The sequence below is a fragment of the Empidonax traillii genome, unplaced genomic scaffold (assembly GCF_003031625.1).
Source record: "Empidonax traillii isolate 1590-97213 ecotype Southwest subspecies unplaced genomic scaffold, ASM303162v1 scaffold1:size7828297, whole genome shotgun sequence".
In the NCBI taxonomy this organism is placed as follows: domain Eukaryota; kingdom Metazoa; phylum Chordata; class Aves; order Passeriformes; family Tyrannidae; genus Empidonax; species Empidonax traillii.
The window spans coordinates 916,632-941,769 of NW_020955194.1; the positions used below are offsets into that span (position 1 = coordinate 916,632).

At 43.4% G+C, this 25,138-nt stretch overlaps 1 protein-coding gene across 2 annotated transcripts; it reads right to left on the reverse strand.

Annotated features, from left to right (window-relative positions):
• Positions 1-2,084: 2,084 nt before the first annotated feature.
• ICOSLG (inducible T cell costimulator ligand) lies at positions 2,085-14,248 on the reverse strand. Of its 2 annotated transcripts, XM_027879790.1 has the most exons (7): positions 14,143-14,248; positions 10,798-10,838; positions 8,613-8,972; positions 7,845-8,123; positions 6,117-6,284; positions 4,961-4,996; positions 2,085-2,231 (listed from the first exon to the last, which is right to left on the reverse strand). In XM_027879790.1, exons 1-7 carry the CDS (start codon positions 14,154-14,156, stop codon positions 2,221-2,223), a joined length of 909 nt encoding a protein of 302 aa, XP_027735591.1. In that variant the 5' UTR covers positions 14,157-14,248; the 3' UTR covers positions 2,085-2,220. The 2 variants fall into 2 exon arrangements, with proteins under 2 accessions (XP_027735591.1, XP_027735504.1); XM_027879703.1 differs by lacking the exons at positions 10,798-10,838; positions 14,143-14,248 and having other exon boundaries at positions 8,613-9,042.
• Between the last annotated feature and the right edge of the window lie 10,890 nt (positions 14,249-25,138).

Genomic DNA, 25,138 nt, shown 5'->3' on the forward strand with positions numbered 1-25,138 from the left:
TTTAGAAAATAAATTTGACTACGGGACAGATGGATTCAGATCACTAAGTAGCAACACATGTTTTCTCTTGGGACTTTCCATTTGTGGTTTACCAGCCACGCCACAACAACTGTCTTTCACTTTTCTGTGAAAGTGAGTCCGTTTCTTAGAGTCTTGCTCCAGACCTGCATCAAGTGTTGCTCTCCTGTGCATGTATTTAACTTTCTTGGGATATGCAATTCATGTGAGCTGCTACCTTTAATGAAGACAGACAGAGGGATGCTGGTGCTCAGGTGCAGCACTGAACTGGGACAGCGCAATGAGCTGGTTTCAATTCTGGAAGCAGGAGTGTTGTACCTCTGCTCTGCTTGGGGTTGTAAATTTGGGTGAGAAATGGCTGTATCAGCCCAGGCTTAGTGCTACCTTCAGGCTACTGCATGGCTTCCACTGAGTCTGCTCAAGGTATTTTGTTGTGGGAGACGAAAAAAAAAAAAAAAGCAAAGGTGGTCAAGTCTGTGTTGCTGTTGGTCTTTCCTCATCTGAGGGCTTTGGAAAGGAGCACTCGTGTGCCGTGGGGGATGTGCCTGAAAGTAAAACTGCCACTTTGGTTGGGGGCAACGGTCTGGAGTGACTTGTATTTGCGTGCTGGTAGATTTAGTCAAACACCCAGAAGAGGGAATGGATTTTATTTAAAATATAAACATGGCACGTGAAGACAAAACTTCTGTTATTACAAAACTCGTACATCCTTCGAAGGGAAACAAGCAACTGCCATCTAGGACCCTCTAAAAATAGCTGGAAGCCCAAACCAACTGAAAGCACAGATTTTGCAAGAATAGGCTTTTGCATTTAGATGTATCCATGAAGTGGCACAGAGGTAAGAAAGTCCAACCAGTCTAGATTAGTTTAACAACATGTTGTGGAGTAACTGCTCGGTCACTTCTTACATCTCTGAGCTGTTGTAGTTCTTCTTGCAGTTGTAGAATATAAAAGCTGGAAAATTGTTTGGGGAAAAGGATTCTGTCAGTTAGAGCAGCACCAAAGAGGCCGCACAAAACAACTTCATGTGATAGATAGCAAGGAAAGGTCTGCAGGACTTCTTACTGAACCACTAGGAAATGGTTACCCTGCACATCTGCAGGGGTGTTATTCACATTTTTAAGGTGTCTGCAAGCTCTCTTCAAGCAAGTTGCCTTTAGGGTTCACTGAAGACCGGATCTGGACTCAGAAAATATCTAACACCTCTCATGAACGCAAGAGAAGCACAACTATCCAGCTTGGAGCCTCCTTGGGGTATTGCTTTGACAAAAGCTAGCTGCTGCACTGTTGCCAAATGGCAAATGTTGCCAATGCCAAATGCCAAATAACCCAACGTTAACATAACAGAAAGCACTATTTTTAATTGGTCAGAATTCCACAGCTTGTTCTCTCACACCGTATGCTCTGACTCTTGTAAAAAGTGAAAATCCCCATTTCAGTGGAACATCTGGTAAAAAATAAAATGTTGCTATTAAGTGCATTTAAAGAAGGCACTCTTATGTTAAAACATTCAGTGCTTATACTCGTCATTTTTGGAGTACTGGGTCAAAATGTTCTGCCTGGTTCTGTACACAATAACATGCAGCTGGTGAAAACAGACAATGAAAAGGATGTACTGTAGAGAGAGAAACATGGAAAGGGTTACAATTCTCACTTTGCAGAGTCCTTTGGTTTTATTTCTTTATTTTAGCTGCCTTTCTTCACATCCAGCAGTCATCATCATGGTGAGGTGACACAGTGAGAACTTCCCATGCTCCTGAAATGCAGCTGCTTCTGCTCCCAGCAAAGTCCTCACAGATGATGATGAGAGACTGGACAGCCACCAACTTCCAGTGCTCTTGCCCAGAGCAGTTGAGTCCCAGGCTCACTGCATTCCTCAGTGCAGGTACTCAGATCCCTGACAATCACAGAGGACTGTTCCAGGTGCTTAACTGGAGTGGTGACACAGCTGCTGTGTGGACACAGTCAGTGGCTGAAATGAAAATCCTGCACATTTTCCTGTCTCTTGTGTTGGAGAAGCTTTTTTTAGTTGGTTGTGGGGTTTTTTTTTGTTGTTTTTGGTGGTTTTTTTTTTTTTTTTTGCCATCTCTCTTGGCAGAAATCTGTCACTTGTATTACAAACAATGCTGCCACTGAGACAGGGAATGATGCTTCTCTTGACACATCTCCTCCAGCTGCCCAAATTGTTGGCAAACTTTCCATTTAGGCAGGTGCTGTAAAAACAGAACAATTTCTTTTCACAAAAACAAACAAACAAACAAACAAAAAACCCCAAAAACCCCAAACCAAAAACCTCCCCACAAAATAATCATGCCCTAGCATTGTTTTTTCTACCTAATCAGTGGGAGAAGCTGCAAAGCTATGGTAAAGAGGTATTCATGATGCTGAAAGAGAACTGGCTGGTGTCTCTGCCTGGGTACCCAAGAAATGGGGGATTTCTGTCCTTGTTCCACAGTCTTGAAGTGCCTCTCCGTGCAAATGCAAAAAGGACACTCCTGCCAACATCCCCCTCCCTTGTGAGGGGATGCCAGTGTCACCATGGGTTCATTTTAAACTACTTCAGAGACTGAGAAGCACAAATCTTGTCTGTGGTCAAGGGAAAACAGCTGTCCAAGGTTCCTCTCAGGAAGTGAGGGGATCCCTCCAGAGAGCAATTCAGAATTGCCCTAGCTCTGACTTTCTCCTCACCAGTGCACTCTGCCTTACTCTATAATGGGTGTCTGGAGAGACTAACCCCCCACTGGGATGGAGTTACTCTTCTTTACAACCTGCCTTCCTCACAGTTCCCAAACCTTTTTTTTTTTTTTTTTTTTTTTTTTTCCTTTTAACAGAAAAGCTAGTTTCAGTAATCTGGTTTTGGTTTGCAGTGTTTAGGATTCTCACTGCCCGTGAAGCAATCTGACCTTCTTCATAAGGTGAAACCACCAGAAGCACATTCCATCAGTGTTGAAAAGCAAAATGCATGGCAGAGCATCCCCCTGGCTGCACCTCCACAGTGCCTCCCTCCCCATCTACCACACACAGCCTGCTTGAAAATACCAAATAATGATCGAATTGGGCTGGAGTTTCTCCAAGAGCTATCTTTTTTTCCCAAGGTAGTACCAGCTATATTTCTAAATAATTTCTGACAGATACTGGTTTTCTCTTTTGTTAAAAAAAAAACAAAACAGAATGGCAACAAAGTGAGAGTGATGGAGTCTTGACAGCCTGGACAAACTCTCTGTCCCAGTGCTCAACATTACATATTTTTTCTTAACATCCAGCCTAAATCTCCTTTGTTTAAGTCTGTTGGGCCTTAAGTGCTGTGTCATCTGGGTTAGCACAATAAATAACTTGTCCCATCCTCTCTAAGGGCACTCTGAAGAGGGTTATTTATTGTGTCCTTAATCAGCCTTGCCTTCTCCAGCCTAAACAAACATAACCAATCTTCCATCAGGTCCCTAGATCACTCTCATTTCATTGGCATTTGTCCAAGTTGCCCTTAAATGGGGATACCCAGAAGATGGTGGGACAGCTTCTGATAGCAGTGAGCCACCAAAGCTGCTGACCCACCTCCTCTTCCACAAAAGGTGTGGAGACATGCCAAGGAAAAGATAGTGTCTGGAAGGCAAGTGTCTTTGCTTTGTTTTTAATGAACAACTCATGCTACAACAGCCTTCAAAATAAGACAAATATTTACTCTTATTTATGACACAGAGATTTTTCTATTTATGAGCAAAGTCAAGGGCCTTGTGTAAGTAAGTCTGTAAAGGAAGTTGACCTTAAATGAACTGCTTGTGTTCTGTTAATGTAGTCCACAGGAACAAAATGAGAAACTCTCTTTATTTTAAGGAGAAAATCCATCCTCTTCCCTACATTATGCTCTGCTGAAAGCAGTGCAATGCCTGTTGTTGTTTAGCCTGTTGTTGGGGATCAGGCTGTGGTCTGGAAAATAACTGACCATTAACCCAGTTTCCATGACCACCAAAGAAGTTCCAGAACAAGTTTGTTAGTTTACAAGATTATTTTGCTTTTGCTTGATACTATGAATTGGGTACAGTCGCAGCATCTGCTACAGCTGTGAGTTAAAGCTACATGCTTTAACTATTACAGCTTTCACGAAATCACAATATTTTCTGCCTGTTCTGCAGAGACACACAGGCAACAGTCACCTGCTCAAGCAGAAACTACCAAAGGAAATATGAAATAGGCAGATATTTCAATCTCTCTATACTCTCCAAGTCCCCCGTTCTGAGTTTGTTTTTCCAAATCTGTCTTCATTTTTTTCCCCTACTTTTATTTTTCTCCCACTATAAATGGTAAATGAATTTGTAAAACAGCTGGCCTGCAGTGTTGCATTATTGCTTATTAAAAATATGAACATGTTGAAGGTTTGAAGTGTGTAGTTTTTTTCTAGGAGAGTACTTTATTTTAGTTGGGTGTATAAAGGCTCAGGTTCATAGGCATAAAGAAAATGATGTTCCTGTATCCCAGTTAAAGACCTTCTAGGATGCTGTGCCTAAAAAGGCAAGGAAGCTGGTGATATGCACTGAGATGATGTGAAGTGGTAAATGGTCAGTGTTGCCCAGACTTGAAAATCAGCATTTAAGATAGATTTTCCAAGTTTGATGCTGTCTTTGTGTCAATGAAGTTTTGGCATAGTTAGAGAACAAGAAGGGAGGGTGGCTTCAACCTCCCTGTTCCCTGTTGATTGCTCCATGTTCCCTGTTGATTTGTCATGTCCTTTGGCCTGAACCGTTGAAGGAACTTTTGGGAACTAAGACTCTCAGGCTGCCTTTGCCGACATTTACGGACCTCGAGGAAAGGGCTGGCAGAAGAAGAATGCTTGAGCTTATAACATCCAACAAGTCTCATCTAAAAGCTTTGTGCTGACCTTGAGTACCAAAGCTCTGAAGTTAAGTCACTTTTGAGATAAATACAGTAATATGTTTTTAATACTTACGGTTGAGTCCTCCTTTGTATTCATTTGGTGGGACATCTGTTGAAACAAATTTACAGGTTTAAGCATGTAGGGTAGATAACTACAGCATTTATCCAAATGAGATCAATATTAAGCAACATCCACCAAAGCTGGGTGTTCAATGGGCTAAATGCTCTTTGAAGAGCAAAATGCAGGCCTTACTGCATTTTATTACAATATAGCTGACTAGTTCAGGAAGGACAGATTTGGGTAATAAAATAATGAGGTAGTAGCGGAGTCCTGCACCCTCCTTGGGTTGTTTCTGAGGGAAGGACGCAACTTCTAGAACAGCTGCTGCAGATGCTGGAAGAGATCACTACCCTGCTTTCTCCTGCTCTTTTTTGAGGCACCCAGGCTTGCTAGCATGGAGGAAGAGGGCGTGGATTGAAAATGAGGATTGTCCTTGTCCATGAAAAGTCTGGTTGTCCCTGCTCCCTCTTCTCAGGTGTTAGCTCCTGTACAGCTGTAAAGGGGCTTACAGCAAGTACTCAGATATGTTGGCAGACAGACTCAGTCTGATTCACAGGACCTCTTTTAGAGCTCCCTTTTGTTCTGTTATGCCAAGCATTGGTGTCATGCACGTGGGCAAATGCAACAACACCAGGGTACTCCTGTGACAGTGAGAGAAGCTGTATTTCTGACATGTAGAAAGCTGCTTGATCCCAGTGGGATCCTGACCCTTAATTGTCCAGCCAGTGACTCTTAAGCTCTTAGGATTGAATCATGCTCTGATTTCTGCTTCAGACTGTGCTAAGCAGAGCGAGCTACTGACCCCAATCCTGTTCCATGGAGGAGCATCCCCTCCATCTGTCCAGAAACAGCCAGAAGGAATCACAGCTGACAAACTATGGCCTGAACAGGCACAAAGCCTGAGTTACTCTCACATCCAGCTAACTCCCGTGAGGCTCAGGCCAAGAGCAGAAAACCATAAAGAATAACGTGCCCTGGGGCACTGTGTGTCGTCCCCAGGGCACCACAGGTTTTTGGTAACAGCATGATTTCCTGCAGTGTGTGCATTTCCCTGCGTGCAGGCAGCTTAGCTGTGCCTTCCAGTGACACACTGGACAACATTAAGTACATTTGTAAGTGAAAAGGAATTCTTAAGGTATTTGGTCATGGAAATGAAATGTCTCAGTACCTGTGTAGGACACCAGACGGGAGGACCTCCGTCTCCACAGCCAGCAGAACAAAACAGCTAGAAGGCCTATCAGAATGACAATGCAGATGATGCCAGCTGCTTGAGCAACTCGTCCCTTTTTTCCTAGGTTTTCTGTGCTAGAACCAATGCTTTGCTTCTGCTCTGTGTCTAGAATAAAATAGAAAGGACATTTAATAAGGCGTAAATGTTCCCATTTCATACCAGGCAAATATTTCACCAGATTTTAAGTGTATAAAAAATTTGGAAGGACTAAATATTTGTGTTGTTTGTATCACTGTGATGCTGGTGATTTCTTCTGAGTGAGGCACATCTCCAGCTAATAGTTATAATACAATACTAGTTTACTCTTCCCTGTCACCACACTGCATCCAACCTTCTTTCTTCCTTCTTGTTCTTCTTTTCTGACAGTCTTGAGAGACTTTGTGTTTGGGCTTGTGCCTAGACTCAGTTAAAAATAAATCTATAGAGAATCTATAATGTAAATCTGAATGTATTCAGAAAAGTGAGTGAAAACCTGTTTCCCTGAAATTAATCGAGAATCTTTACCTACTGCTGCAAATTGAAGGTTTTAAATTGCATCTCTTACTATTTTAAGTGTAATGTGCTTTTAAAAACAACAAAAAAATAGTAATATGAAGCTCTTTTCCCCCAGAAGACTATATGACAGAATGTCATTAGGAAACTCATGACAAGGTTACTCAGTTTTCCTTTAATTTGGGATGAGAGCGCGGTATATTATCATATAAACCCTCTACTTTTGCTCATGTGCACATTTTTTGTTCCTGGAAATAGTTTACGTAGTTTGCCCATGTTTGTGGGATCAGTGTTGTTAAGTCCAGAGTATGTGATTCCTTGGGGTGTTCAGGTACACAACTTGTGGGTATCCAGCTACAGTTATGCAAACAATCCAACCTCCTTGCACCAGGGTGCAGAAACCTGGAGAGAAAGGGGTGGCTGGAGAAAGGACCAGGAACATCAATGAGATCAAAGAGCCACCTCTAGGTAAGCCTTCCCACTCCAGACAGCTTCTCTACACCGTTTTTTTTGTAAATAACGAACTCCTCAGTGGTACTATAGCTCTAACTTTATACCTTTTTTTTTTTTTTTAATAGTTTTCTGGTTTTGTGAAGTGTTGAGTGGCTAAATACTTGCTTTTCCTATTGATCACTCACATCAGTAATAAATAGCATATGATACTTGTGCTATTAGGTGTATTTTTCTATTCAGCTAACATTACCCATTTGCTTCAGGCCTGCTTTAAATAGTGCACTGCACTGAACTGAGTTTTGGAGACTGAAAGCTGAACTTTGAAACCAGGCAGAGTAAAAAGTAAATATGAGTGCTGCAAAGCAGCTGGGTAGGAGGTCAGAAATCATGGATCTACTGCATGGTGGCCCTTGAAAAATAACTTAATTCCCCAGGTCACCATGTTCCTGAAGAACTAAAGGGTAAAGCACAGTGACTGCCTTGCATGCAAGAGCTCCTCAGTGCTGTTAGCATCATACACTTGATGGGGTATTCACTTCAGTGTGGAAGAAGTAAACATAAAGTGCCTGGCTAGGCATAACTAGCTTGAAACAAAACCTGAGCACCTCTTGGAACTACTGAATTAACGCATAGCCCTCGTCAGCATGTATCTACAGACAGAGACACACTGGTTGGTGTTCCTGCTATCTAGAAAACATGAAGCAGCATGAAACAACTTACAGTTGGCTGACAGATTTTCCTGCAGCATTTCATTTTCTATGGAGCACTCTATTTGCATGTTGGAAGTGGCTTTCACCGTCAGGGTGCTGAAAACGCTGTAGGTGCCGTCGGCGTGGGAGTGGAACTTCAGCGTTGTTGCATTCAGGAGACTGTTGTTCATTTTATTAATCCAGTAGACTTTGGGCTTTGGGTATCCATTGCCAGACCTGCAGCTGAAAGTCACCTCCTCCCCAGTGCTGTTTCTTATTGGTCCACTGAGTATTGGTTGGCTGTAGCTAGCTGGAGAGCAAGAGAAGAAGAAATAGTCGTCGATATTTTGAAACATATTGAGAAGACAAAATTCTGACGAGGGCTCTGAAGCAGAACTTCTGGGTTTCACATAACCTTCCTAACTTGCAAGGGAAACACCTGCAGGTTTGGTGTGTAAGCCCAGAGACCTGAGAAAATTACTGAAAGGGCAGAAAGCTAAAGCCAAACCCAAAGGAAGAAAGCAACTTCTTAAGCTGCTGTCACCCAGTCAGACGTAAGAGCCTTTATATTAATGAAAAACAAGATGAAAAGAAACACACACTGGGTAAATAGTTGTTGCAGGTATTCTCCCAGGTTTTGATTCCCTGTCTGTAACATTTAAGTTAAGCAGACAACGTTACAGCAAAGGGCTGAAGTATGTTTCTGAGGGTGTGCTTAAATATAACATTGAAATAGTATGAATTTGAAAAACTGAAACGAGAATTTGGGCAAATATATGCAAGTGGCACAAGTTCTCACCTGCTAAACTGAGGACCACTTCTTCCTGGTGAACCACTTTGGTAAGTTCTCTTTTCTCCTGTACTATACATTGGTACGTATGGTTATCACTCTGCCTGACATTCAATAGCAGTAGAGAAAAATCACCATTTTCCAATCTGTCCCCAAATAATTGAGTCCTGTTTTTAAAGTGAATACACTGATTACTGTAGTTGTCTCGACCAGCGATCAGTGTGTGCACAACTGAACACGTGACTTGACCGGCGATTTGCCAATATACCCGTAGATTTTTTAATTGCAAGTCTCTTTTGTTATAAGTGCAGCTCAGTGTAGCGTTGTCTCCAAGTTTACTGACGACGTGCTTCTTCTCTACTGCAATAACTGCGGGATTAAAAGAGAGAGAGAAAAATGGGAGGTTGTGTGGAAGAAAGGTCATTTTTTTAAAGTACATTCTACCACATACAGACTTCAGTATTCGTATTTATAACAGGTGGATGTTGTCTAAAGGGACCTTTTCTCTGAGGACCAACCAGTCCCAGCCCTGTGGATACCCACATGTTGCACTTTACCCACTGACTGCAGACACATATTCAAGCCCTAATGCTTTAATAATCACTCGGGATTTTTTTAACTATGAAAAATTATAAGTAACACCAGGTAAATCACAAGAAGGGGAAACACTGATAAGAAAAAGACTGCCATCATTATTTTGAGATGAAAAAAATTAAGAGGGGGACCAAAAGCAGTGTTTCTCAAAGCATGCATGCCATAGAAATCACATTTAATTGCTGCTATCGGTGACACCCTCTCAACAAACACACACAGATGGCAAACCAGCCTGGCCAGATACCTCCAGTGACACATTCATTAGACATTTAAAACTCAAGGGTCACTTCAGATACATCGGGACCGTATTAGACTTTCAGAAAAGGCAGCCTCTCCTCCTGATGAGCAAGGGGGAGGTGTGACCAGACTGACAAGTGATGCAGAAAGCACAGTGACACCAAGAGGGCCAGGGCAGCTCTGCCCACAGCTTCCCTGCTGAGGGTGCATCACTTCTACCCCCCAGCACCCAAAACCTCCTTGGTGCAGCTGGCTGCTGACACCAAAGCAGTGTGTATGTTGTAAGGGTCAGGTTTGGGGGTGAGAGGGGGTCAGGCATGGGGTTGGGTGGCAGAGATTACGTCTGGGGGAAGGGATTATGTGGGTGGATGATTTAGGGAAAGAAAGATGACAGGAGTGAAGGTTTGGAAATGCTGAAACAGGGCATGGTGAGGTGGGAGGGAGGAGTCAATATTAAAGGGGGACCTGTGTTTGAGAGGGTGCCCTGAACTCAGAAATAGCTCATTTACACATCTGAGTTGGGCACCCTGCCTTTAAAACACCACTGAAGCAGACTGCAGGGAGGAAGGCAGGATGTTTTCCAGGCCCTTATCCTCCAAGGGGTCTGACAAGAAGTTACAGGCTTGAACTGCAACACAGATGCTGTGGCTCAGACCTTGGGAAACCCCCTTCAACAACAGGAGAAGTGACACCCTGGGAAGATGGGGGAACCTCCATCACTGGTGTTCTGCAAGAGCAGGCCAGCTGGCATCTACTGAGACTGAATTTGGTACAGTTTGTCCTGATATTGGGGCCAGGGAGTTTCCTTGATGATTTTTTTGAGGTCCTTCTCAGTGATGAAGCAAGAACTGAGGAGAGACAACTCTAAAAACACTTAAATATCACCAGATGATGTCACTTAACCCTACCTTTGTTTTGCAAGGGATATTTTGGAACTGTGTTAACAGATTTACTACTGTTGGCTGCTGGACACTGTGATGTATAATTCTAGGCTTGAGTATCCAGGCATATTAGATCTACTTATTAACAGTCCTTATTAGTTCACTTCAAAGGCTTTTTGTTGGCAGAGAAAATTAAGCATGGATATCTCTGAAGCAAGCAAAGCAATCTGAGCAAGAGCATCCATAAGGTTCCTTGCTGTTCTCTGCAGTGAAACTGATAAAAATGGGTTGTTTCTTCTTTCCCTGATGCATGTCAGACAAACATTTCACACTGAGGAATTCTCAAGTGTCTTGCTGAAAACACGCAGATGTTTGTATTGTACATTTTACAACTATGTTGTATATTTGGCCAAACATAACAAACATAAGGAGAGAAACAGAGGGAGGGAATCTTAATTTTTACTGAAGTGTTCTGCACTTACCAGCCCTCAGGAGATGAAGGAGCAATAACAGAAATCCATAACTAAAAGTAAAAGCAAACAAGAGTGTTACACATGATTGACTTTACAATCTAACTTGTTTAAATAAGCAATAAACCCAGTATCGATTGTTTTCGTACAGTGGCAGGAGTAGGTAAATTAGATACTGCTACCATGTAATGCCCCATTAAGCATTTGCATTTTTGGCAGCTGCAAAACTTCTGCTCATAACTGTGGGTGGGTGGCCAAGGCCATGAATAGCAGCAAAATGCGCTAATATTGGAATCCGAGCAGAGGGCATGAAGATGTTGTTGTGCCTCTCTCCCTTATGAAAAACAAACTGGATTGGCAAATGGGACAAAGATGGACAAACGGGCCCTGGAGGCTATCTGGGTCACTGGGAAGGACAGTGGATGTTGAGGTTGAAACCCAGGCTTTTCATACTTTTGCTGAAACTCAGGGAGTTATGGTTTTATCTGGTTAAAGGACAAAGAGCAGCTGACAGCATTGCCCATCCTTTTGTGCGCTCGGTTAAAAATGTGTAAACAGGAATCGTGCTGATAGTGGGGAGCTGTGCAAAGGTTTTGCTGGTTACTTAGGAGGGGCAAATCTATGCAGGAGTTACCCAAGAGTGTTATAGGAAATTGATGCTATAGGAAAACCCAGTTTAACCTGTCTATAAAGTCCAAGTGACTTAACTGTCATCTCACAGGGCTTTAAGGAAGATAAATGTGCTGCACTTTCTTAGGAGTTGCTTTAAAGTAGCCTTTCACCATCACGCCTGGTTACACATTGTGCCCTCCTTTCTCCAGAGTGCTGGGGAAAGTGAAAGGAAAGGTTTTGGCACAAGAGTTTTGGGGCTGCAGTTGCCCACCTTGATATTGCCCCAGGTGCAATAAGGTTTGCAAAGCTGAGCTGATGGGCAGAGGGACATGAGCACTGGCTCGTTGCTGGTTTACTCAGCTCACTCTTGCAAGCAAGCAGGACTGTGAGGCCACGCTGCTTGGGGACAGCTCCCTTCCCTGGTTGTTCTCAACTCTCATCCAGGTCCAACACTGAACCAGCCCGTGGCTGGGGCAATGGGTAGAGATGCCCCCAACAGTCCATGTCCAGCCAGGATAGAGCTACAGGATCTCCTGCCCAGACCGCTCACTGCCTTCCCTCCCAACCCTGTCGACCCTCCTCCCTCCAAGCCCTAACCTAAGCTCGCTCCCCCAGCAGCCACTTCTCACCTCGCTTTTCCCCATCACCTGTGCTTTACAACATCCCTTCTCTCTCTCCCAAGCTTTCTGCCCTTTCCCCACAGCTTCTGCTCTTTTGTCCAGCCAAGAACAGGAATTCATACTCCACTTCCCAGGCCTGGCATCGTTTCTGCACAGCTTTATTCCTACCAGCTTCCCCAGACACAATGTGGGTCTCCTCTGCTGTGGAGGAGTGTCTCTAACTCCCACCTGCCCCCCCAAAGTTATAATCCCCCCCAGCATATTCAGCTTCCCGTGGAGAAAGCAGAGAACGTTCCCGACACAAAATCTACCTCCACTTTAAGCCCCATCTCCAGAGACTGAGATGGAGAAAGTTTAGGGGAGAAGCACTCTGAACAAACAGTATTTCTTTTCTGTGTCCTTTGAAATGGTTTCATAGATGAGGTTTCAAAAGTTTAAGTGGATGACCAGAGTAGAACATTTCCGCTCTATTACTTATTTTAGTGAACCTGCAATCAGGCTTGAAGGAACTCTACTAAGAAATCATACCTAAACATTCCAGACAGTCAGCTCTGCTCTGTTCTGTCTCTGGCAGTGACTTTTGGTGCCTTTTGCACGTGGCTTTGTTGTATTTTTATAATGAGCGGGAGTCATCACTTTTGTGCCAAGCTTGTGGAGATCTGTCTTGATGATCTCAGTTCAATGTAGTCCTTAGTCTTTCTTAATCCTGTGTTTGTTTTATCAATCCCCACCCAAATGGAAACTATGGATATAGCAACTCATTTGAATGAAATGGTAAAAACAACTGACTGATCTTTAAGGGACTCCTTAGGGAATTTCCCATGTAGGCTTTTGCTCATGCCAACAAACATTCAGACAGTCAGCCAGAACTGATTCTCATATGTATGTATACAAAGCAGATCCTGATTTCTTATTTTAATAAATGATGCACAACCAAGATTGGACAGATCTCATCCTCTTACTTGGAGGAGGTTGCAGCTGTGGTTATGTGGGGGCAGTGTCAACCCACCATATTCCTCTGGAATAGCATAAATTCCAAGCTCCCATTGGAAAAAGGGAGAAATGCTCTTGCCTGCAGCAAAACCTCTGTTTTGCCCTCTGTGCATACTCAGCTCCTGTGTCCCCCACACTAGCAGTGAGCTCCAGTAAGGGTAAGTGTAGCTGCACTGGTTTCTTAGGTTCTCTCTGACTTTTTAAAAAGATATTTTAATTTTATAATTTTTTTTCCTTTTTTCAATTCTTTCTCACACTTTTCCTCTTCTGCTTTTTTTTTNTTTTTTTTTTTTGTTTTTTTTTTTTTTTTTTTTTTTTTTTTTTTTTTTTTTTTTTTTTTTTTTTTTTTTTTTTAATGCCGTGTGAAACAGGAGAAAGTTGCAGTTCCCCTTTCATACATTTTCATTTGATGAGATTATTCTTTCCAACCAGCATTTTTTCCATCACAATTCATGGTAGAGCCACCGAACGTTGCTGCTCTATCACAGCTTTTGCCAGGCAAAAGATGCTTTCAGTTACAGCAACCATTTGAGATCCACTTTACCCCCTTGAGATCCACTTTTACCCCCTAAAGTTGTAGCGACACGACTCTTCTCGCATCAGCAAGTGCCCTAAACAGATTACCTGCGGAGCTTTTCTGACACCTGCCCTAAAGAAACGCCAACCTGGGCAATAAAACCCAGCTGAGTCATCTCTCATCGTTCACGTTCGGTTAAAAATCTCCATAAAATGGCTGTTAATTACCTGTAGCCCTCAAAGGAGGAGAGACAAGGGGTCCCTGCCCGGCTGACGGGGAGGGCTCTGGCAACACCCGCATCCCCCTGTCCCTCGGCTCCGAGCACCGGGAGCGCTGCGGGACCCGCCGGCGGACGGGAGCCGCCTCCGGGAGCCTTTGCTGTCCCAGTCGCTGTCCGGGGATGAGGAGGGGTCCCCTCGCCCCGACTCCAGTCAATCAGCCCACCCCTGGCAGCGCTTTCCCTGCCCGCTGCAGCAGCGCAGCTCGGGTTTTCCTAAAAGGGGGATGGATGTGCATCCCTGTCCCGGAGACAGCCGGCGTGTTCCCCCCGTGCCCCAGGGATGAATGAGGGGGGCGGCAGGTCCCCTTTTCCCGCGGCCCCGGGTCACTACTTACCCTCGCGGCTTCATCGTGGCGAGCTGAGCTGAGCTGAGCTAAACTGAGCTCAGCCAGGCCGGCAGCTGCCCGCTCTGTGGGCCGTTCCCCTTTCCCTCCCCACGCCTCCTCCCGCCGGGGATTTCCGTGTCTGCCCGCCCGGGGCCGGTGCACGGCCAGCCCACATACTGGGGGCTGTGCGAACCCGGGACAGCCGGCACTGGCGATGCAGAGGGGTTCGGGCACTCTCCCATCCCCACCGATCCCTTCCCAGAGCCTCACCGGAGCCGCTTGGCGGGGGCTCCCGGTCCCGCGAAACCATCGCCTGTGCCCCTCACTGCCGTCTCCGGCGCTGCCGGGGAGGATTGGGGAGTCAGTGCCAGGTGCTGGGTTTTGAGACGGCACAGAAAAGAGCGGCATCATCTTCGCCCTGCGAGGCGGGGACCGGTCCCCACGGCTCCCGGGGGTGGGGCAGGGTACCGCACCCGGCAGCGCTCGGGGGTCCTGGGGACTGGGAAGGTTGTGTTTCAAAATACATTCGGTCTATGACAATACATGATTATAAATGTAATATATTTGTTACATATTTTTGTTTGGTAAATAGCTAAATGGGATTTGGTAGAGAGCGCAGCTGCGCCCGAAGGTGCCGTAGATACGAATTCTGACAGAGCCGCGCTGGCGAGGGGTGTTGCAGCACCAGCTGGCTGTTTGAAAGCCGTGGTTCACAGTCTCAGCGGTTTCCTTTCTGGCTCCACATCGGTGGCTGTGTGTGACTTGTTTTTTTTTTTTCGTCAGGCCCCTCAGCCCAGCTGGGAACTCCCTTGCCGGCGTTTGTGACATGCAGTACATGAAGCTGTCACAGCCGCGCTGCGAACGATCGGCACCGAAGTGTTTTATTTCTCCTTTGTTCCAGTCCCACCGGGGAATAACCAGTTACTTTGTGCGCGATGAGCTCCGGGGTTGTGCAAGACTGCAGCTCTCAATGCCCTTTCCACTGGCAGCCAGCAAAAAGAAGGGAGTCCTCTCAGTTTCGGGTCTTAAAGCTACATTGCTTCAGCCTCTCTGCGTATCACCGATACACTTCAAATTAGTAACAAGGTTGGGAGGGCAGACTTGAATTTATTCTAAATTTAAAGGAAAATAAACATTCTCATGGAAGTACCGCTTAATCAGAACATGTTGGCAGCTGCCAATTCATGTCTTTCACTGAAGTATTTCATGATGGGATATCCTAGTTTGGGAACTACTCTTTTGTTATTTTGGGTGCTTTAATAGCAGTCACTTGGTGAACAGGGATGCACACGGAATCAGTTCTTTGTGGCTAAAAGCTTCCTGACTTCAAAAGCCTATGGCTTAACTTTAGAAGTGAATTTTGAGAGTCCTGGATATAAATTTGTTCTTTCTAAAATGCACTCTTCTGCTGTTCTTTGCAAGGCTTCCTATCATGCTTTTTTCATACATGATGAATAAGAGCAGCCTATTAGCCACGTGCATACCAGTTCTGGTGGAAAGGAGTTTCCCAGTAGGCAAGAAAGACAAATGTGTGTCCATAGCCAGGACATTCTTTGGGATTTGGAAAGATCAGGTGCAAACCTCTTCACTGCTTGCACCAGGCTTTTGAATCTGTGTTGCCTGAATCCCTAATGAATTTTTATTCTATAAGGCGACCTTGTCTTCTATTTCCCTTCTAAATGATGTTCACTAAGGCCCAGCCTTAGGCAGGTCTGAAATTGCCCCTACCTGCATAATTCCTCAAGGGCTTGAAATGCAAGGATATTCTTCTGCCAGTGACTCCATTCCCATGGCATACACGGAACAACCCTGTGGTTAATAAAATTAGGCTCTCATTAGCAAATCATTGCCATTACATATAAGATGTTTCTTGGGGAGTGCTCCCCTATATTTTTCCACACAGCTGAAAGAGGGGAAGCAACTGTAATGGATGATCATTGCAGCTGATGTGGTTCCTTCTATTTACACTGAATAACAATGCATTTATATGCTTTCAGACACATATTTGTAAATATGGCACTTGCCAGCAGTGCCAGAGTATTTGACATAGGGTCAAAACAGAGATCTCAGTTACATGGTCTTTCCCCTACAGGTATCTCATCAAAGAAAAAATGAACAGTAACAGGTAAGGATGTTTGAAAAGCCTATGTGAAAAGTTTTCATAATCATAGATGAGACGTAGCTCCACATACCTACTATCATATGCCCATGGAAAAATTCAGACAGAGACATCTGAGTTCTTAAAGTGTTTTTAAAAACACCCAAATTGTTGACAGCTGGTTTGTCCTCGCTTTTGTGTGGCCACACCACCTGACACAAATTAAGGCATTTAAAGCTGCCAGGAGAAGAAACCAACTCATAAAGCTTGTGCTTGGCAAATATGTTGCCTGTGGACTCTGAAACTAGAAACACTGGGAAGAACTGGGGAAACACGAGGAAGAAAACAATATTTCAGTTTTTCTGGGCTGTGAGACAGAGAAGTGATCTACATAGCAGAGAGCTGGAGAACTATTTGTCTTCAAATGGGTGTCCTGCAAAGAGAACAGGTGGATCTGCAAAACACACACCTTCAGTGTTGAGCTCATTAACATAGTTATTGAGGATCTTGTGCAGTTTTATGTATGGGTAAAGAACAAAAGAAGATAAAAGGCATGAAAGATTTTCCAACACTTTTCCAACACTTTTTTATTCTGCCTACAGAAAAGGTAGCAGAAATAGCAAATGGAAGAGAGACACTGCATCTTAAAAATAGAGGATGAGGGGAGGACAGTGCCCAAAAGCAAGTAGTTTCCTTGAATTATTTGAGACATCTGGGGTAATACAGCAAAGCTGAGTGCTAAAAAACAGACTGGAGATGAAACAAGGGAAAAGATGTGATTACAAAATAAAATAATTTGTGATTCTAAGATCCTTTGAGATGGTGAGCTTGGTCTGATAAAATGGAAAAGAACTGCCAAGAAATACTCTTGACAGAAGTGAATGAACTAAGGGAAAACAATGGTCTGTTTGTTTGCTCTCTATGTCACATTTTGTTGTCACACTCAGGCCAAAAATATCACTTTTAACACTTAAATTCCAAGATTGTTCCATGCAAAAGAGGAAACTTGTGAAAAAACAGAGGTTACTGTAAAATACCTGTTTTGGGCAACATGTGCTCTGTGTGCATGGCAGCAATGGCAATGCACATTTATTTACACCCAGGAAAGGAAAAAACTGTGTTATATTTAGTTGTGTTGTTAGAATGGAGGACTGGTATTCACAGTTCTTTATTGGTTGTGCATATTCAATAGCTGATTTCCCTTTGATTTGAGAAAAGCAAGGAAAAAATAATTTTGCAATATTTTTCCCTGCTCACTGTGTTTGGGTGTGTTGAAAAAAAAAAAAAAAGGATTGACAACAGTGTATAATTGCTGACAGTGTCTCTTCAGCCTCTCATATTCAGGCCACATTATCCTGTGTGGAATGATCCCAAGTAGAAAAGTGCTCTTGCTGTTTGAATTGCCCTCTGCTCTTTTCCCCAGCTTCGTTTCTGCCAAATACACTTTTCTCTGATCACAAGTTGCAAAAGCTCCTCTGCTGAGGACACTTGATAATGCATCAAAGAAACTGTTGTGGAAATGGAGTTCACAGATTTTAGAGTGTGAAAAGCCTTCTGGAGAAGGAGATTATTTTCTTTTGCCCATGTTCACTACATTAACCATAAGAATGACAAGAGAGTGAGCACAGCTGAAAAACAAATTCAGAATCAAGTCAAATGTAGATGCCTTTAGCTAAGGAAGAGAAGGAGCAGGTTGTCCAAGACCATCCAGCAGAATTTTTCCTTCTCTAAAAGGAATATATTGGTTTTAGAGTGACTTTTCTGGCATGGGATTTCTTATCCCACATAACACACAGCACAGTGAAAATCCTTAGAAAAATTTAAAAAAAAAAAAAAAAATCAATCACAGCTAAACCTGAATCCCAGTGACTGGCAAACTCTCTACAGAGAGCAAGAAGAAGGAGTTCCTGATGCATCCTGATGATCTTTTGTTTGAACTAAAGTAAGATATATAGGTGTATATATACAGGAACAAAGGTACATAGAACCTTCCCAAACCAATTTCAAACCTCAGCCTTCCCAAACTGTAGTAAGATTAGACTCATAAAATTCCATACAGTTAAGATCTCTTTGTTTCTGATCATTATGATCTTCTGTGGAAAGAGCTACTGAAATTTTCAGAGAAAATGCTCAAGAGCCATCTCAGCAATAGCTGGACAGGTGAGATATTTCTCAAATACAAATACACATATGTGAAGTCTCAAGAGTAAAATTTACTCCAAGGACATAAGTATAAAATGCAGTTGAGGTATTTTTTGTACAAACTGAACATTTTTGTTATATATCTCACTGAACATCAAGAATTTTAAGAAGCAGATTAAAGCAAAAAAAAAAAAATCCATAATTTTATAGATGTAATTTTAATTTGTTTATGCTTTTGATTATATCAACATTACATTGTTAAAGTAAGCTCTGATTTGAAATTATAAAACATATTAAGCATGAGTTTGGAAACTGATACAGTGTTCCAAGCTGACAGTCTAAATGGGCCTTTTAGAAAAGTATTTTAAGAAGAACAGGTATAATGAACAATATTCTTAAAACAACACTAGAAAGCAAATATGCACCTGTCCTTCTATAAGCCATTGCCATGAACTACAGAATCTAGCAAATTTTTGGAAACTAATCTCTAATGTGAAAATATTCCTTCTTGAAGAAAAACACGGTTGTATTCCTGGATACATTAATGTCAGAGCAAAACAGTGTCCATTGCATACCTAAAATAATGTTTTAGCATTTTCTTTAAAATTAGAAAATGTAGAAAAGTGCTTATTTCTCCTCATGGCACAGCCAAATAGCAAACCATGTAATGCAACAGGATATGATACGGGCGCCAAGCAGTGAGAAAGAGGAACTGAAATCAGTATGACTCGATGCTGTTTATTGAATTATTTGATAAAAGAAATGTTACTACTCCTAGGATTTGATGAGGTTCGTTTCAATGTAAAAAGCCGTTCTGGCCCTTATATGACTCAAAAAATTCCCTCTGATACCACTTGAAATACAAAATGTAGATACAGTGTATTGTGGCTTTTGAAAATGTGGCGGTAGGACAGACGAGGGGTTTGGCTGAATTCCCCTAAAAGCCCAGTCCTTGTGGAGATGCAGTGGTCAGGGTATTAAGACTGATTCCACAATGGGTTAGAGGTTTATCGTTAGCTGTCAGTCTTACAGTGAGTATAGGTGGAGGGCTCTGCCTGTGAATATTGTCTGGTTTTTTGTGAGCTGTCATGCCATGAAATGCAGCCGTGGTTGTGCAGTCTCTTCCTTCCTTCAACACCAGGGCAGGGCTTGCCCCAGAAAGCAAACAAGAAGCAACATTTCATGGCTCATCAGCTGGCGATCAGCTCTCCAACATCTTCCCTCAGCCCCCGGTGCTGAACTGCTCACACCATTGATTGCATATATGTAATATTTTGCAATGTTTTAATTCTGTCTCTCCTGATCTCTTTACCCCTTTTTTTTTCCTTCCACTTGTCTCTAGCTAATATTGTAATCTGGTCTCTTTGTCATTTTCCCATCACTGATGTTGGTGTGATGTAATGCAGGCAAGGTTTGGTGAAGCAGTTTATGCTGCTGTACCAGTTACAGCTCAGACTGAGATAAGTGACTTTTTATTTCTCAGTTTTGTTTGTCGGGATTGCCACTTTATTTTGTTCTTTGAGGTCATTCTTTGAGGTCCTTTGAGGTATTTCTTAGTCATGGAGTTTAGCAGGGAAAAATGCGAGAGAAAGGAAGAATAAAAAAGAGATTTGGAAAGTAAGATCTACATCACAGACAGCTACATGTGCTCCTGTGACAGTTAAAAGATAATAAAGTGATTGATCTTGATCTAGACAAATTTCAGAGATAATTTGCTTTGACTTTTTTTTCTGAAGGAGAAATTTTAAAGACATTGGTCTTTTCTATGAAAAGAAGTCATGGTCTACCATATTGATGGTATTTATGATAAGTTTTTGTCTTTAAGGACAGAGATGTCATTTTTCCTGGAGTAAAGAAGAATGTGATCTGGCAGGGTGTCAGCTGCTGTGTGGACACTTCCCTTTCTCATGCTCTTTCCCAGAAAAGGAGATGAATTTTGCCACATATCAGCACACTCCTGGGAATTCTTGTCATGCACTGAAAGTACTCCAGCTTTCCTCAGAGTGATTTTCTCGTTTGCCCAAACCATAGAGGGGTAGTTGCTTCAGTCCCCAGGGCCACACACTGAGCAGGGACAGGCGAAGGAGCAAGGGCAGGGACTTCTGTAGGGAGCTGCCCTCTCCAAAAGCTCCCAGGGCCGGTGTGAGCCCTCATTGGACCATTGTGGCCACCTCCAGGTTTTTCCAGCTCTGAGTAGGGGGACTCTGTCTGACCTCCCCATGATCTGTGCCAGAGCCTGATCCCAGAGAAGACTGGTACCCCACTGCTTTGGGCAGTGCAGGAACATGGGGTACAAGCTCGCAGCAGCAAGCAAAGAGCTGCTGTACTAACATTTGAGTGGTTGTGTTACACAGCCAGCACTGCAAAGCAAATACTGACCCCTGACTTTGTGACAGCTGAGGGGCCCTTGTTCAAGACAGTGCTGGATACTTTGCAACCTACCTACTCTGCAACCTACCTACAGCCCCTCAACTTCCCCAGGGGTCAGCACTTCTGGCACCTGACGTGACCACAGCTCCTGGGGCAGTTGGTTTCCGCCACAAAACTCCCTTTGCCACAAAGAAAACCCCCTGAATTTGCTTTCTGAACATGCTGCACTAGAATGATAAGAAAGCTGGCTGACGCCCAAGTCTGAAAGACTTCCCTGCCACCTCCACCCAGGCTCCCTTCAGACACCATCATTTTGGTCCCAAAGGCAGTAACAGAGGCAACAGCAGCTGGGGGACTCTGACATATTTGCCCCCACAGGTACCCCACTCATCTCCTACCTTGTCTGGGGTCTGTGTTTGACATGGTAACTTTGCAGACGCCAAAAGGACCATTAAACCTGCTATTTTGACTACTGTAAGCCATCAGAGGAAAAAGGCCCAAAGCTCTCCACCAAATGCTTGGCTAGAGCATTTCCTCCAAAAAGATCTCCAGTTTAACCCCCAGGGCAAACAGATCCACGTGGCATTTCATGTCAGCTGGTGGTTCATTCGCAGAGCTCATCGTTCTTACCCTTAACAGCTTCCTCCTCACTCTCCCATGGCAGTGGCCTGGGTTTGCTTCCAGTCTTTGGCTTCACTTCTCATTTCTGTGCTGGAGTGAAGAGTCTTGTTAGACTGGCTACCTCCTCCCTGCTCTCCCTTAGCCAGCCATTTGATAGGCTTTGTGCCACTGCATGGCTCTGAAATGTGTTTGTGAACGTTTACCTTTCACTGCTTTTCTTGTTTCTTGCTTTTCTGCAGTTTGATGAATTATTGAGATGACCTCCTGTTCTTCACCCATACAGCAGTGCAACAAATGGTGGAATAGAAACCAAATTCAAGGGCTGTACAGTTAATGAGTCAGTACAAAAGGATGGATGGATTTTAAAAGTGCAGAATCAGGTCCTTTACCTCTGCTCCATAACAGCTACACATCTGATAGTTTTTTATTCTGTGAACACTTCTGTGTATTTTTTGCAGGGCGTTGAAAGTGCTGTTTTCATTGCACAGTTAACAGACTGACTCTTCCAAAAATGTTAAATAGAAAATGTAAAAAAAAGTAAAACTAGAAATGCAGACAGGCATACAAACCCCCGGTAAACCCATTTTTAAGACCAGATAACTGGCATGAGTAAACCCAAATTAAGCTCCAAGTTAAATGTTGTAGGAACTGATCTTTTGAAAAGAGAATAAAAAAAAAAAAAAAGAGGATTGGCTAGAATTCATGCTTTCCTCTATCAACTTTACATTTTTACTATGCTTCAGAAAAAAACCAAATCCTTGTCCTGGTGGTGGTCCCCAGTTTTATTATCTAAAAATAAATCAATAAATAAAATAAATTTGCTCTCTTGACCAGTAGAAAATTTTAAAAAAGAGTCTTAAATACAGACATGTGAAATGTTCTTGGTCATATAGGAAGTTGTTTTTTTTAAGTGTGCTAGCTCATGCTCTAAGTGGAAACAGGGAAATGTTGCCCTAGTAAAGACAAATATTTATTTTACATTGAAAGCTCTGTGCAGTTGCTCAGCCTTTGAGGTCTGAGCTTGCTGAGAGATGGCTTCCACCAAATGATTTAAGGTCCTATTCTGAGTGTTCAAGAGATTACAGGCCTTGTCTTCCTAGAGCATTTGTAAAGAGTTGTTTCTCTGTAGTGCGAATGAGGAGCTGTAATCCCTTTTATTCTCCTCTTTAAGTATGTTTATATTGGCAGGATCCGAGTCTGCTATTCTGCAACAAACAGGATTAACATACTGCCTGCTCCTGCTATACCTCAGGGGGTGCAGAAATGCACCTTCCTCTTCCCCCCCCAACGTGAGCGTGTTTGTGTGTGTTTGGCTCAAAACGAGACCCTGAGGAAAGGACTGCTGATGTATGAGCAGCTGTGTCCCTACTCTGTCCTCCCTCTAGAATCCTTGAGAGTTTCGTTAGAAGAAAAAAGTTTCTAAGTGATGTTTGGATTTCTATGAGTGGTCCTTTCCCTTGTTGCAATCAGTTTTATTTCGTTTCCCATAGTAGGACACCTGGGAGTTTGTGCTGTCGCACATCTTCCTGAAGAGTTGTGTTTGTTTAATGTCTGCTAGTAGGATTTATTTTGGCTGTGGGAGACAGGACAACAGATGATTAAAAACTTTGCTGGGAGGAATTTGCAACTTGTCCATGAACTAAAAGAAAGGTTGGGACTATTTTTCTTGCCCTAGTGGTTTTCACCCCCACTCAGTGTATAACACATCATCCTTGATAGAAAGAATCATTGCCCTTACAGCTCATAAAACTACTTTAGAGAAGTTTTCTAAGGTGTTCTTATTTTTGTTTGTTTGTTTTGTTTTGTTTTAATTTTTGCTTTTCAAATTGACCAGATTGTACATCAATTGTATTTTAGGGGAGGGAAGGAATCCCATTTCTCCTGCCTGCTGCTCATACATCTACACAGCTTCTGCAATCCACATTGTGCCCTGCTTTCAGAATATCAGGACTATGGCAAGGGAAATGCACGTGTGTATTCATGTGCATGAGGCCAGCGTGGATCCATAAGAAATGTGAGATGACATGTTGTTAAAAAGCTGTGTCTTTCTCCTGACCATTTCCTTTATGAGAACCTCCACCCATGAGCACAGAAGGTTAGGAAAGAAAGCAGTGGGAATGAAAACCAGAGGAATACACTGGCACCACAACCACACATCACCAAGGCAACTCAGAATTCAGCAGACATTTCTCTCTTGCTTTGTTCTCCGCCTGCCATGCAGAGACTGTTCAGTCAGATTTCAATCTGCTGGAACAAAAACTGCGAGAGCAAGTGAAGTAGGAGCGTTTAGTTGCCCAAACACCTGTTTCTCCTCGCAGGGCCATGCAAGGTTTTCCTGGAATCACAGTTGGAAGGGTCTCAGTGAAGCGTGCATGCGGAGAGACTTCCTCTGCCGGCGCTCACACGCTCACGGGCTCCTCACCGAGCCTCTCGGGGGCTGCCCATGCCTGTCCACCCACACAGCCACAAAAGCAGAACAGGCTGTGAGAGCACAGGCGAGAATGGTGCAGCAGCTACTCTGTGACGCTATGGAAAATGTTGAACAGAGTGTTGTGTACTTCTAAACAAGCACAGCCACCGGCTGCAAGGGGCTGTGAGAGCTCCTGAGTGTCTAAATCATTCATTGTCACTCTGGTGGACAGCACTCCTTCCTAATAGGAATGTTGCCAGCTTTGTCAGCAGAGCAAATCATTGAAGAGTATTTGGGATATTTTTACCCAGAAATTTCTGCTGTTTAGACTGCAATGTTAGATATACATCTGACATACAAGTGTCTGTAACTTTACTACCTCCCGGGGTTTAATCAAAGTATTAGTCTCTCCATTTCTAAATGAGACTCTGTGCCAGTAGCTTTTTTTCCCAGCCAGCCTCATACTTCAGTGAGTTGTCTGGGCTCTTTATATCTCTGTGTCTCCCAGACATATTTTTTCCTGTATTACCCCCTAACAACGTGCCTTAATTGTAACTAAGAATTTTATCTTCGGTTTATTCTCTGGCTATGGCTTTGTGTGGGGTTAGTCTACTATGGTCTTGCCCATGAAGAATCCATCTGGCATTCTTCTTGCTCTGACTGGAAGGAAAAAAGCCTTTGGGAAGTCATTGGAAGGAAAGTCCTGCAGGGGAGGATATCTGTCACTCTAGTGTCATGGCCTTGAGCATTTTCTGTCTCAGTCATATTTTGTAGAAAAGATTAACTTTCTGCTGACCAGTGGCAGACTGAGAAAGTGTCTAAAGAGCGTGTTATTAGGTTGTTGTAGAAATTGTTGGTGTTTCACTGGATTTGTGCACTGTGATGAGGTCCAGCTGTTGAATACACAGTTGTCTGTATGGCTGGGCTGCTGTTGAAGTTGCATTCAGAGACATGCAGGGTTATTTCTCTGCTGATGGGGTGTACCATGCTGAGAACAGAGAGGTTCGTGAGGCTGGTCACTGTCTGCACTGATGCCTTTTTGCTGAAAAGGTGACAGACTTCGAGCCAGGGACAAGGCCACAAGGTAAATTAATCTGGATCTGACAACGAGAAGGTGCCAGCAGAGCTCGATCTCCTCCCAGTTGGCCGTGGTGCTTGCTCTGAGAGTGCCTTGTATGGCCTTTCTTCAAGTGCTGAAAGCAACTACTTGTTGCAGTTATCCAGTAAAATAATAGCATAGCTGTAATTCAACATGGTTATTTTGGTTGAGTGTCTGCTTCTCATCTGTTGTCAGACTGGATGGGAATTGAGGTTGTCCGGGACAAAACAGTAACATACAGGCGGAATTGTACTGGTTACATTGA

Bases quoted from the DNA above. Each gene is read 5' to 3' on its own strand.
- ICOSLG (XM_027879703.1), bottom strand. From the start codon at position 9,042: ATGTACTTTAAAAAAATGACCTTTCTTCCACACAACCTCCCATTTTTC. The intron at 8,124-8,612 runs GTGAGAACTTGT...CTTGCTCTCCAG, and splicing joins AGTGGTCCTCAGTTTAGCAG to CTAGCTACAGCCAACCAATA. The intron at 6,285-7,844 runs GTAAGTTGTTTC...ATTTTATTCTAG, and splicing joins GGAAAATCTGTCAGCCAACT to ACACAGAGCAGAAGCAAAGC.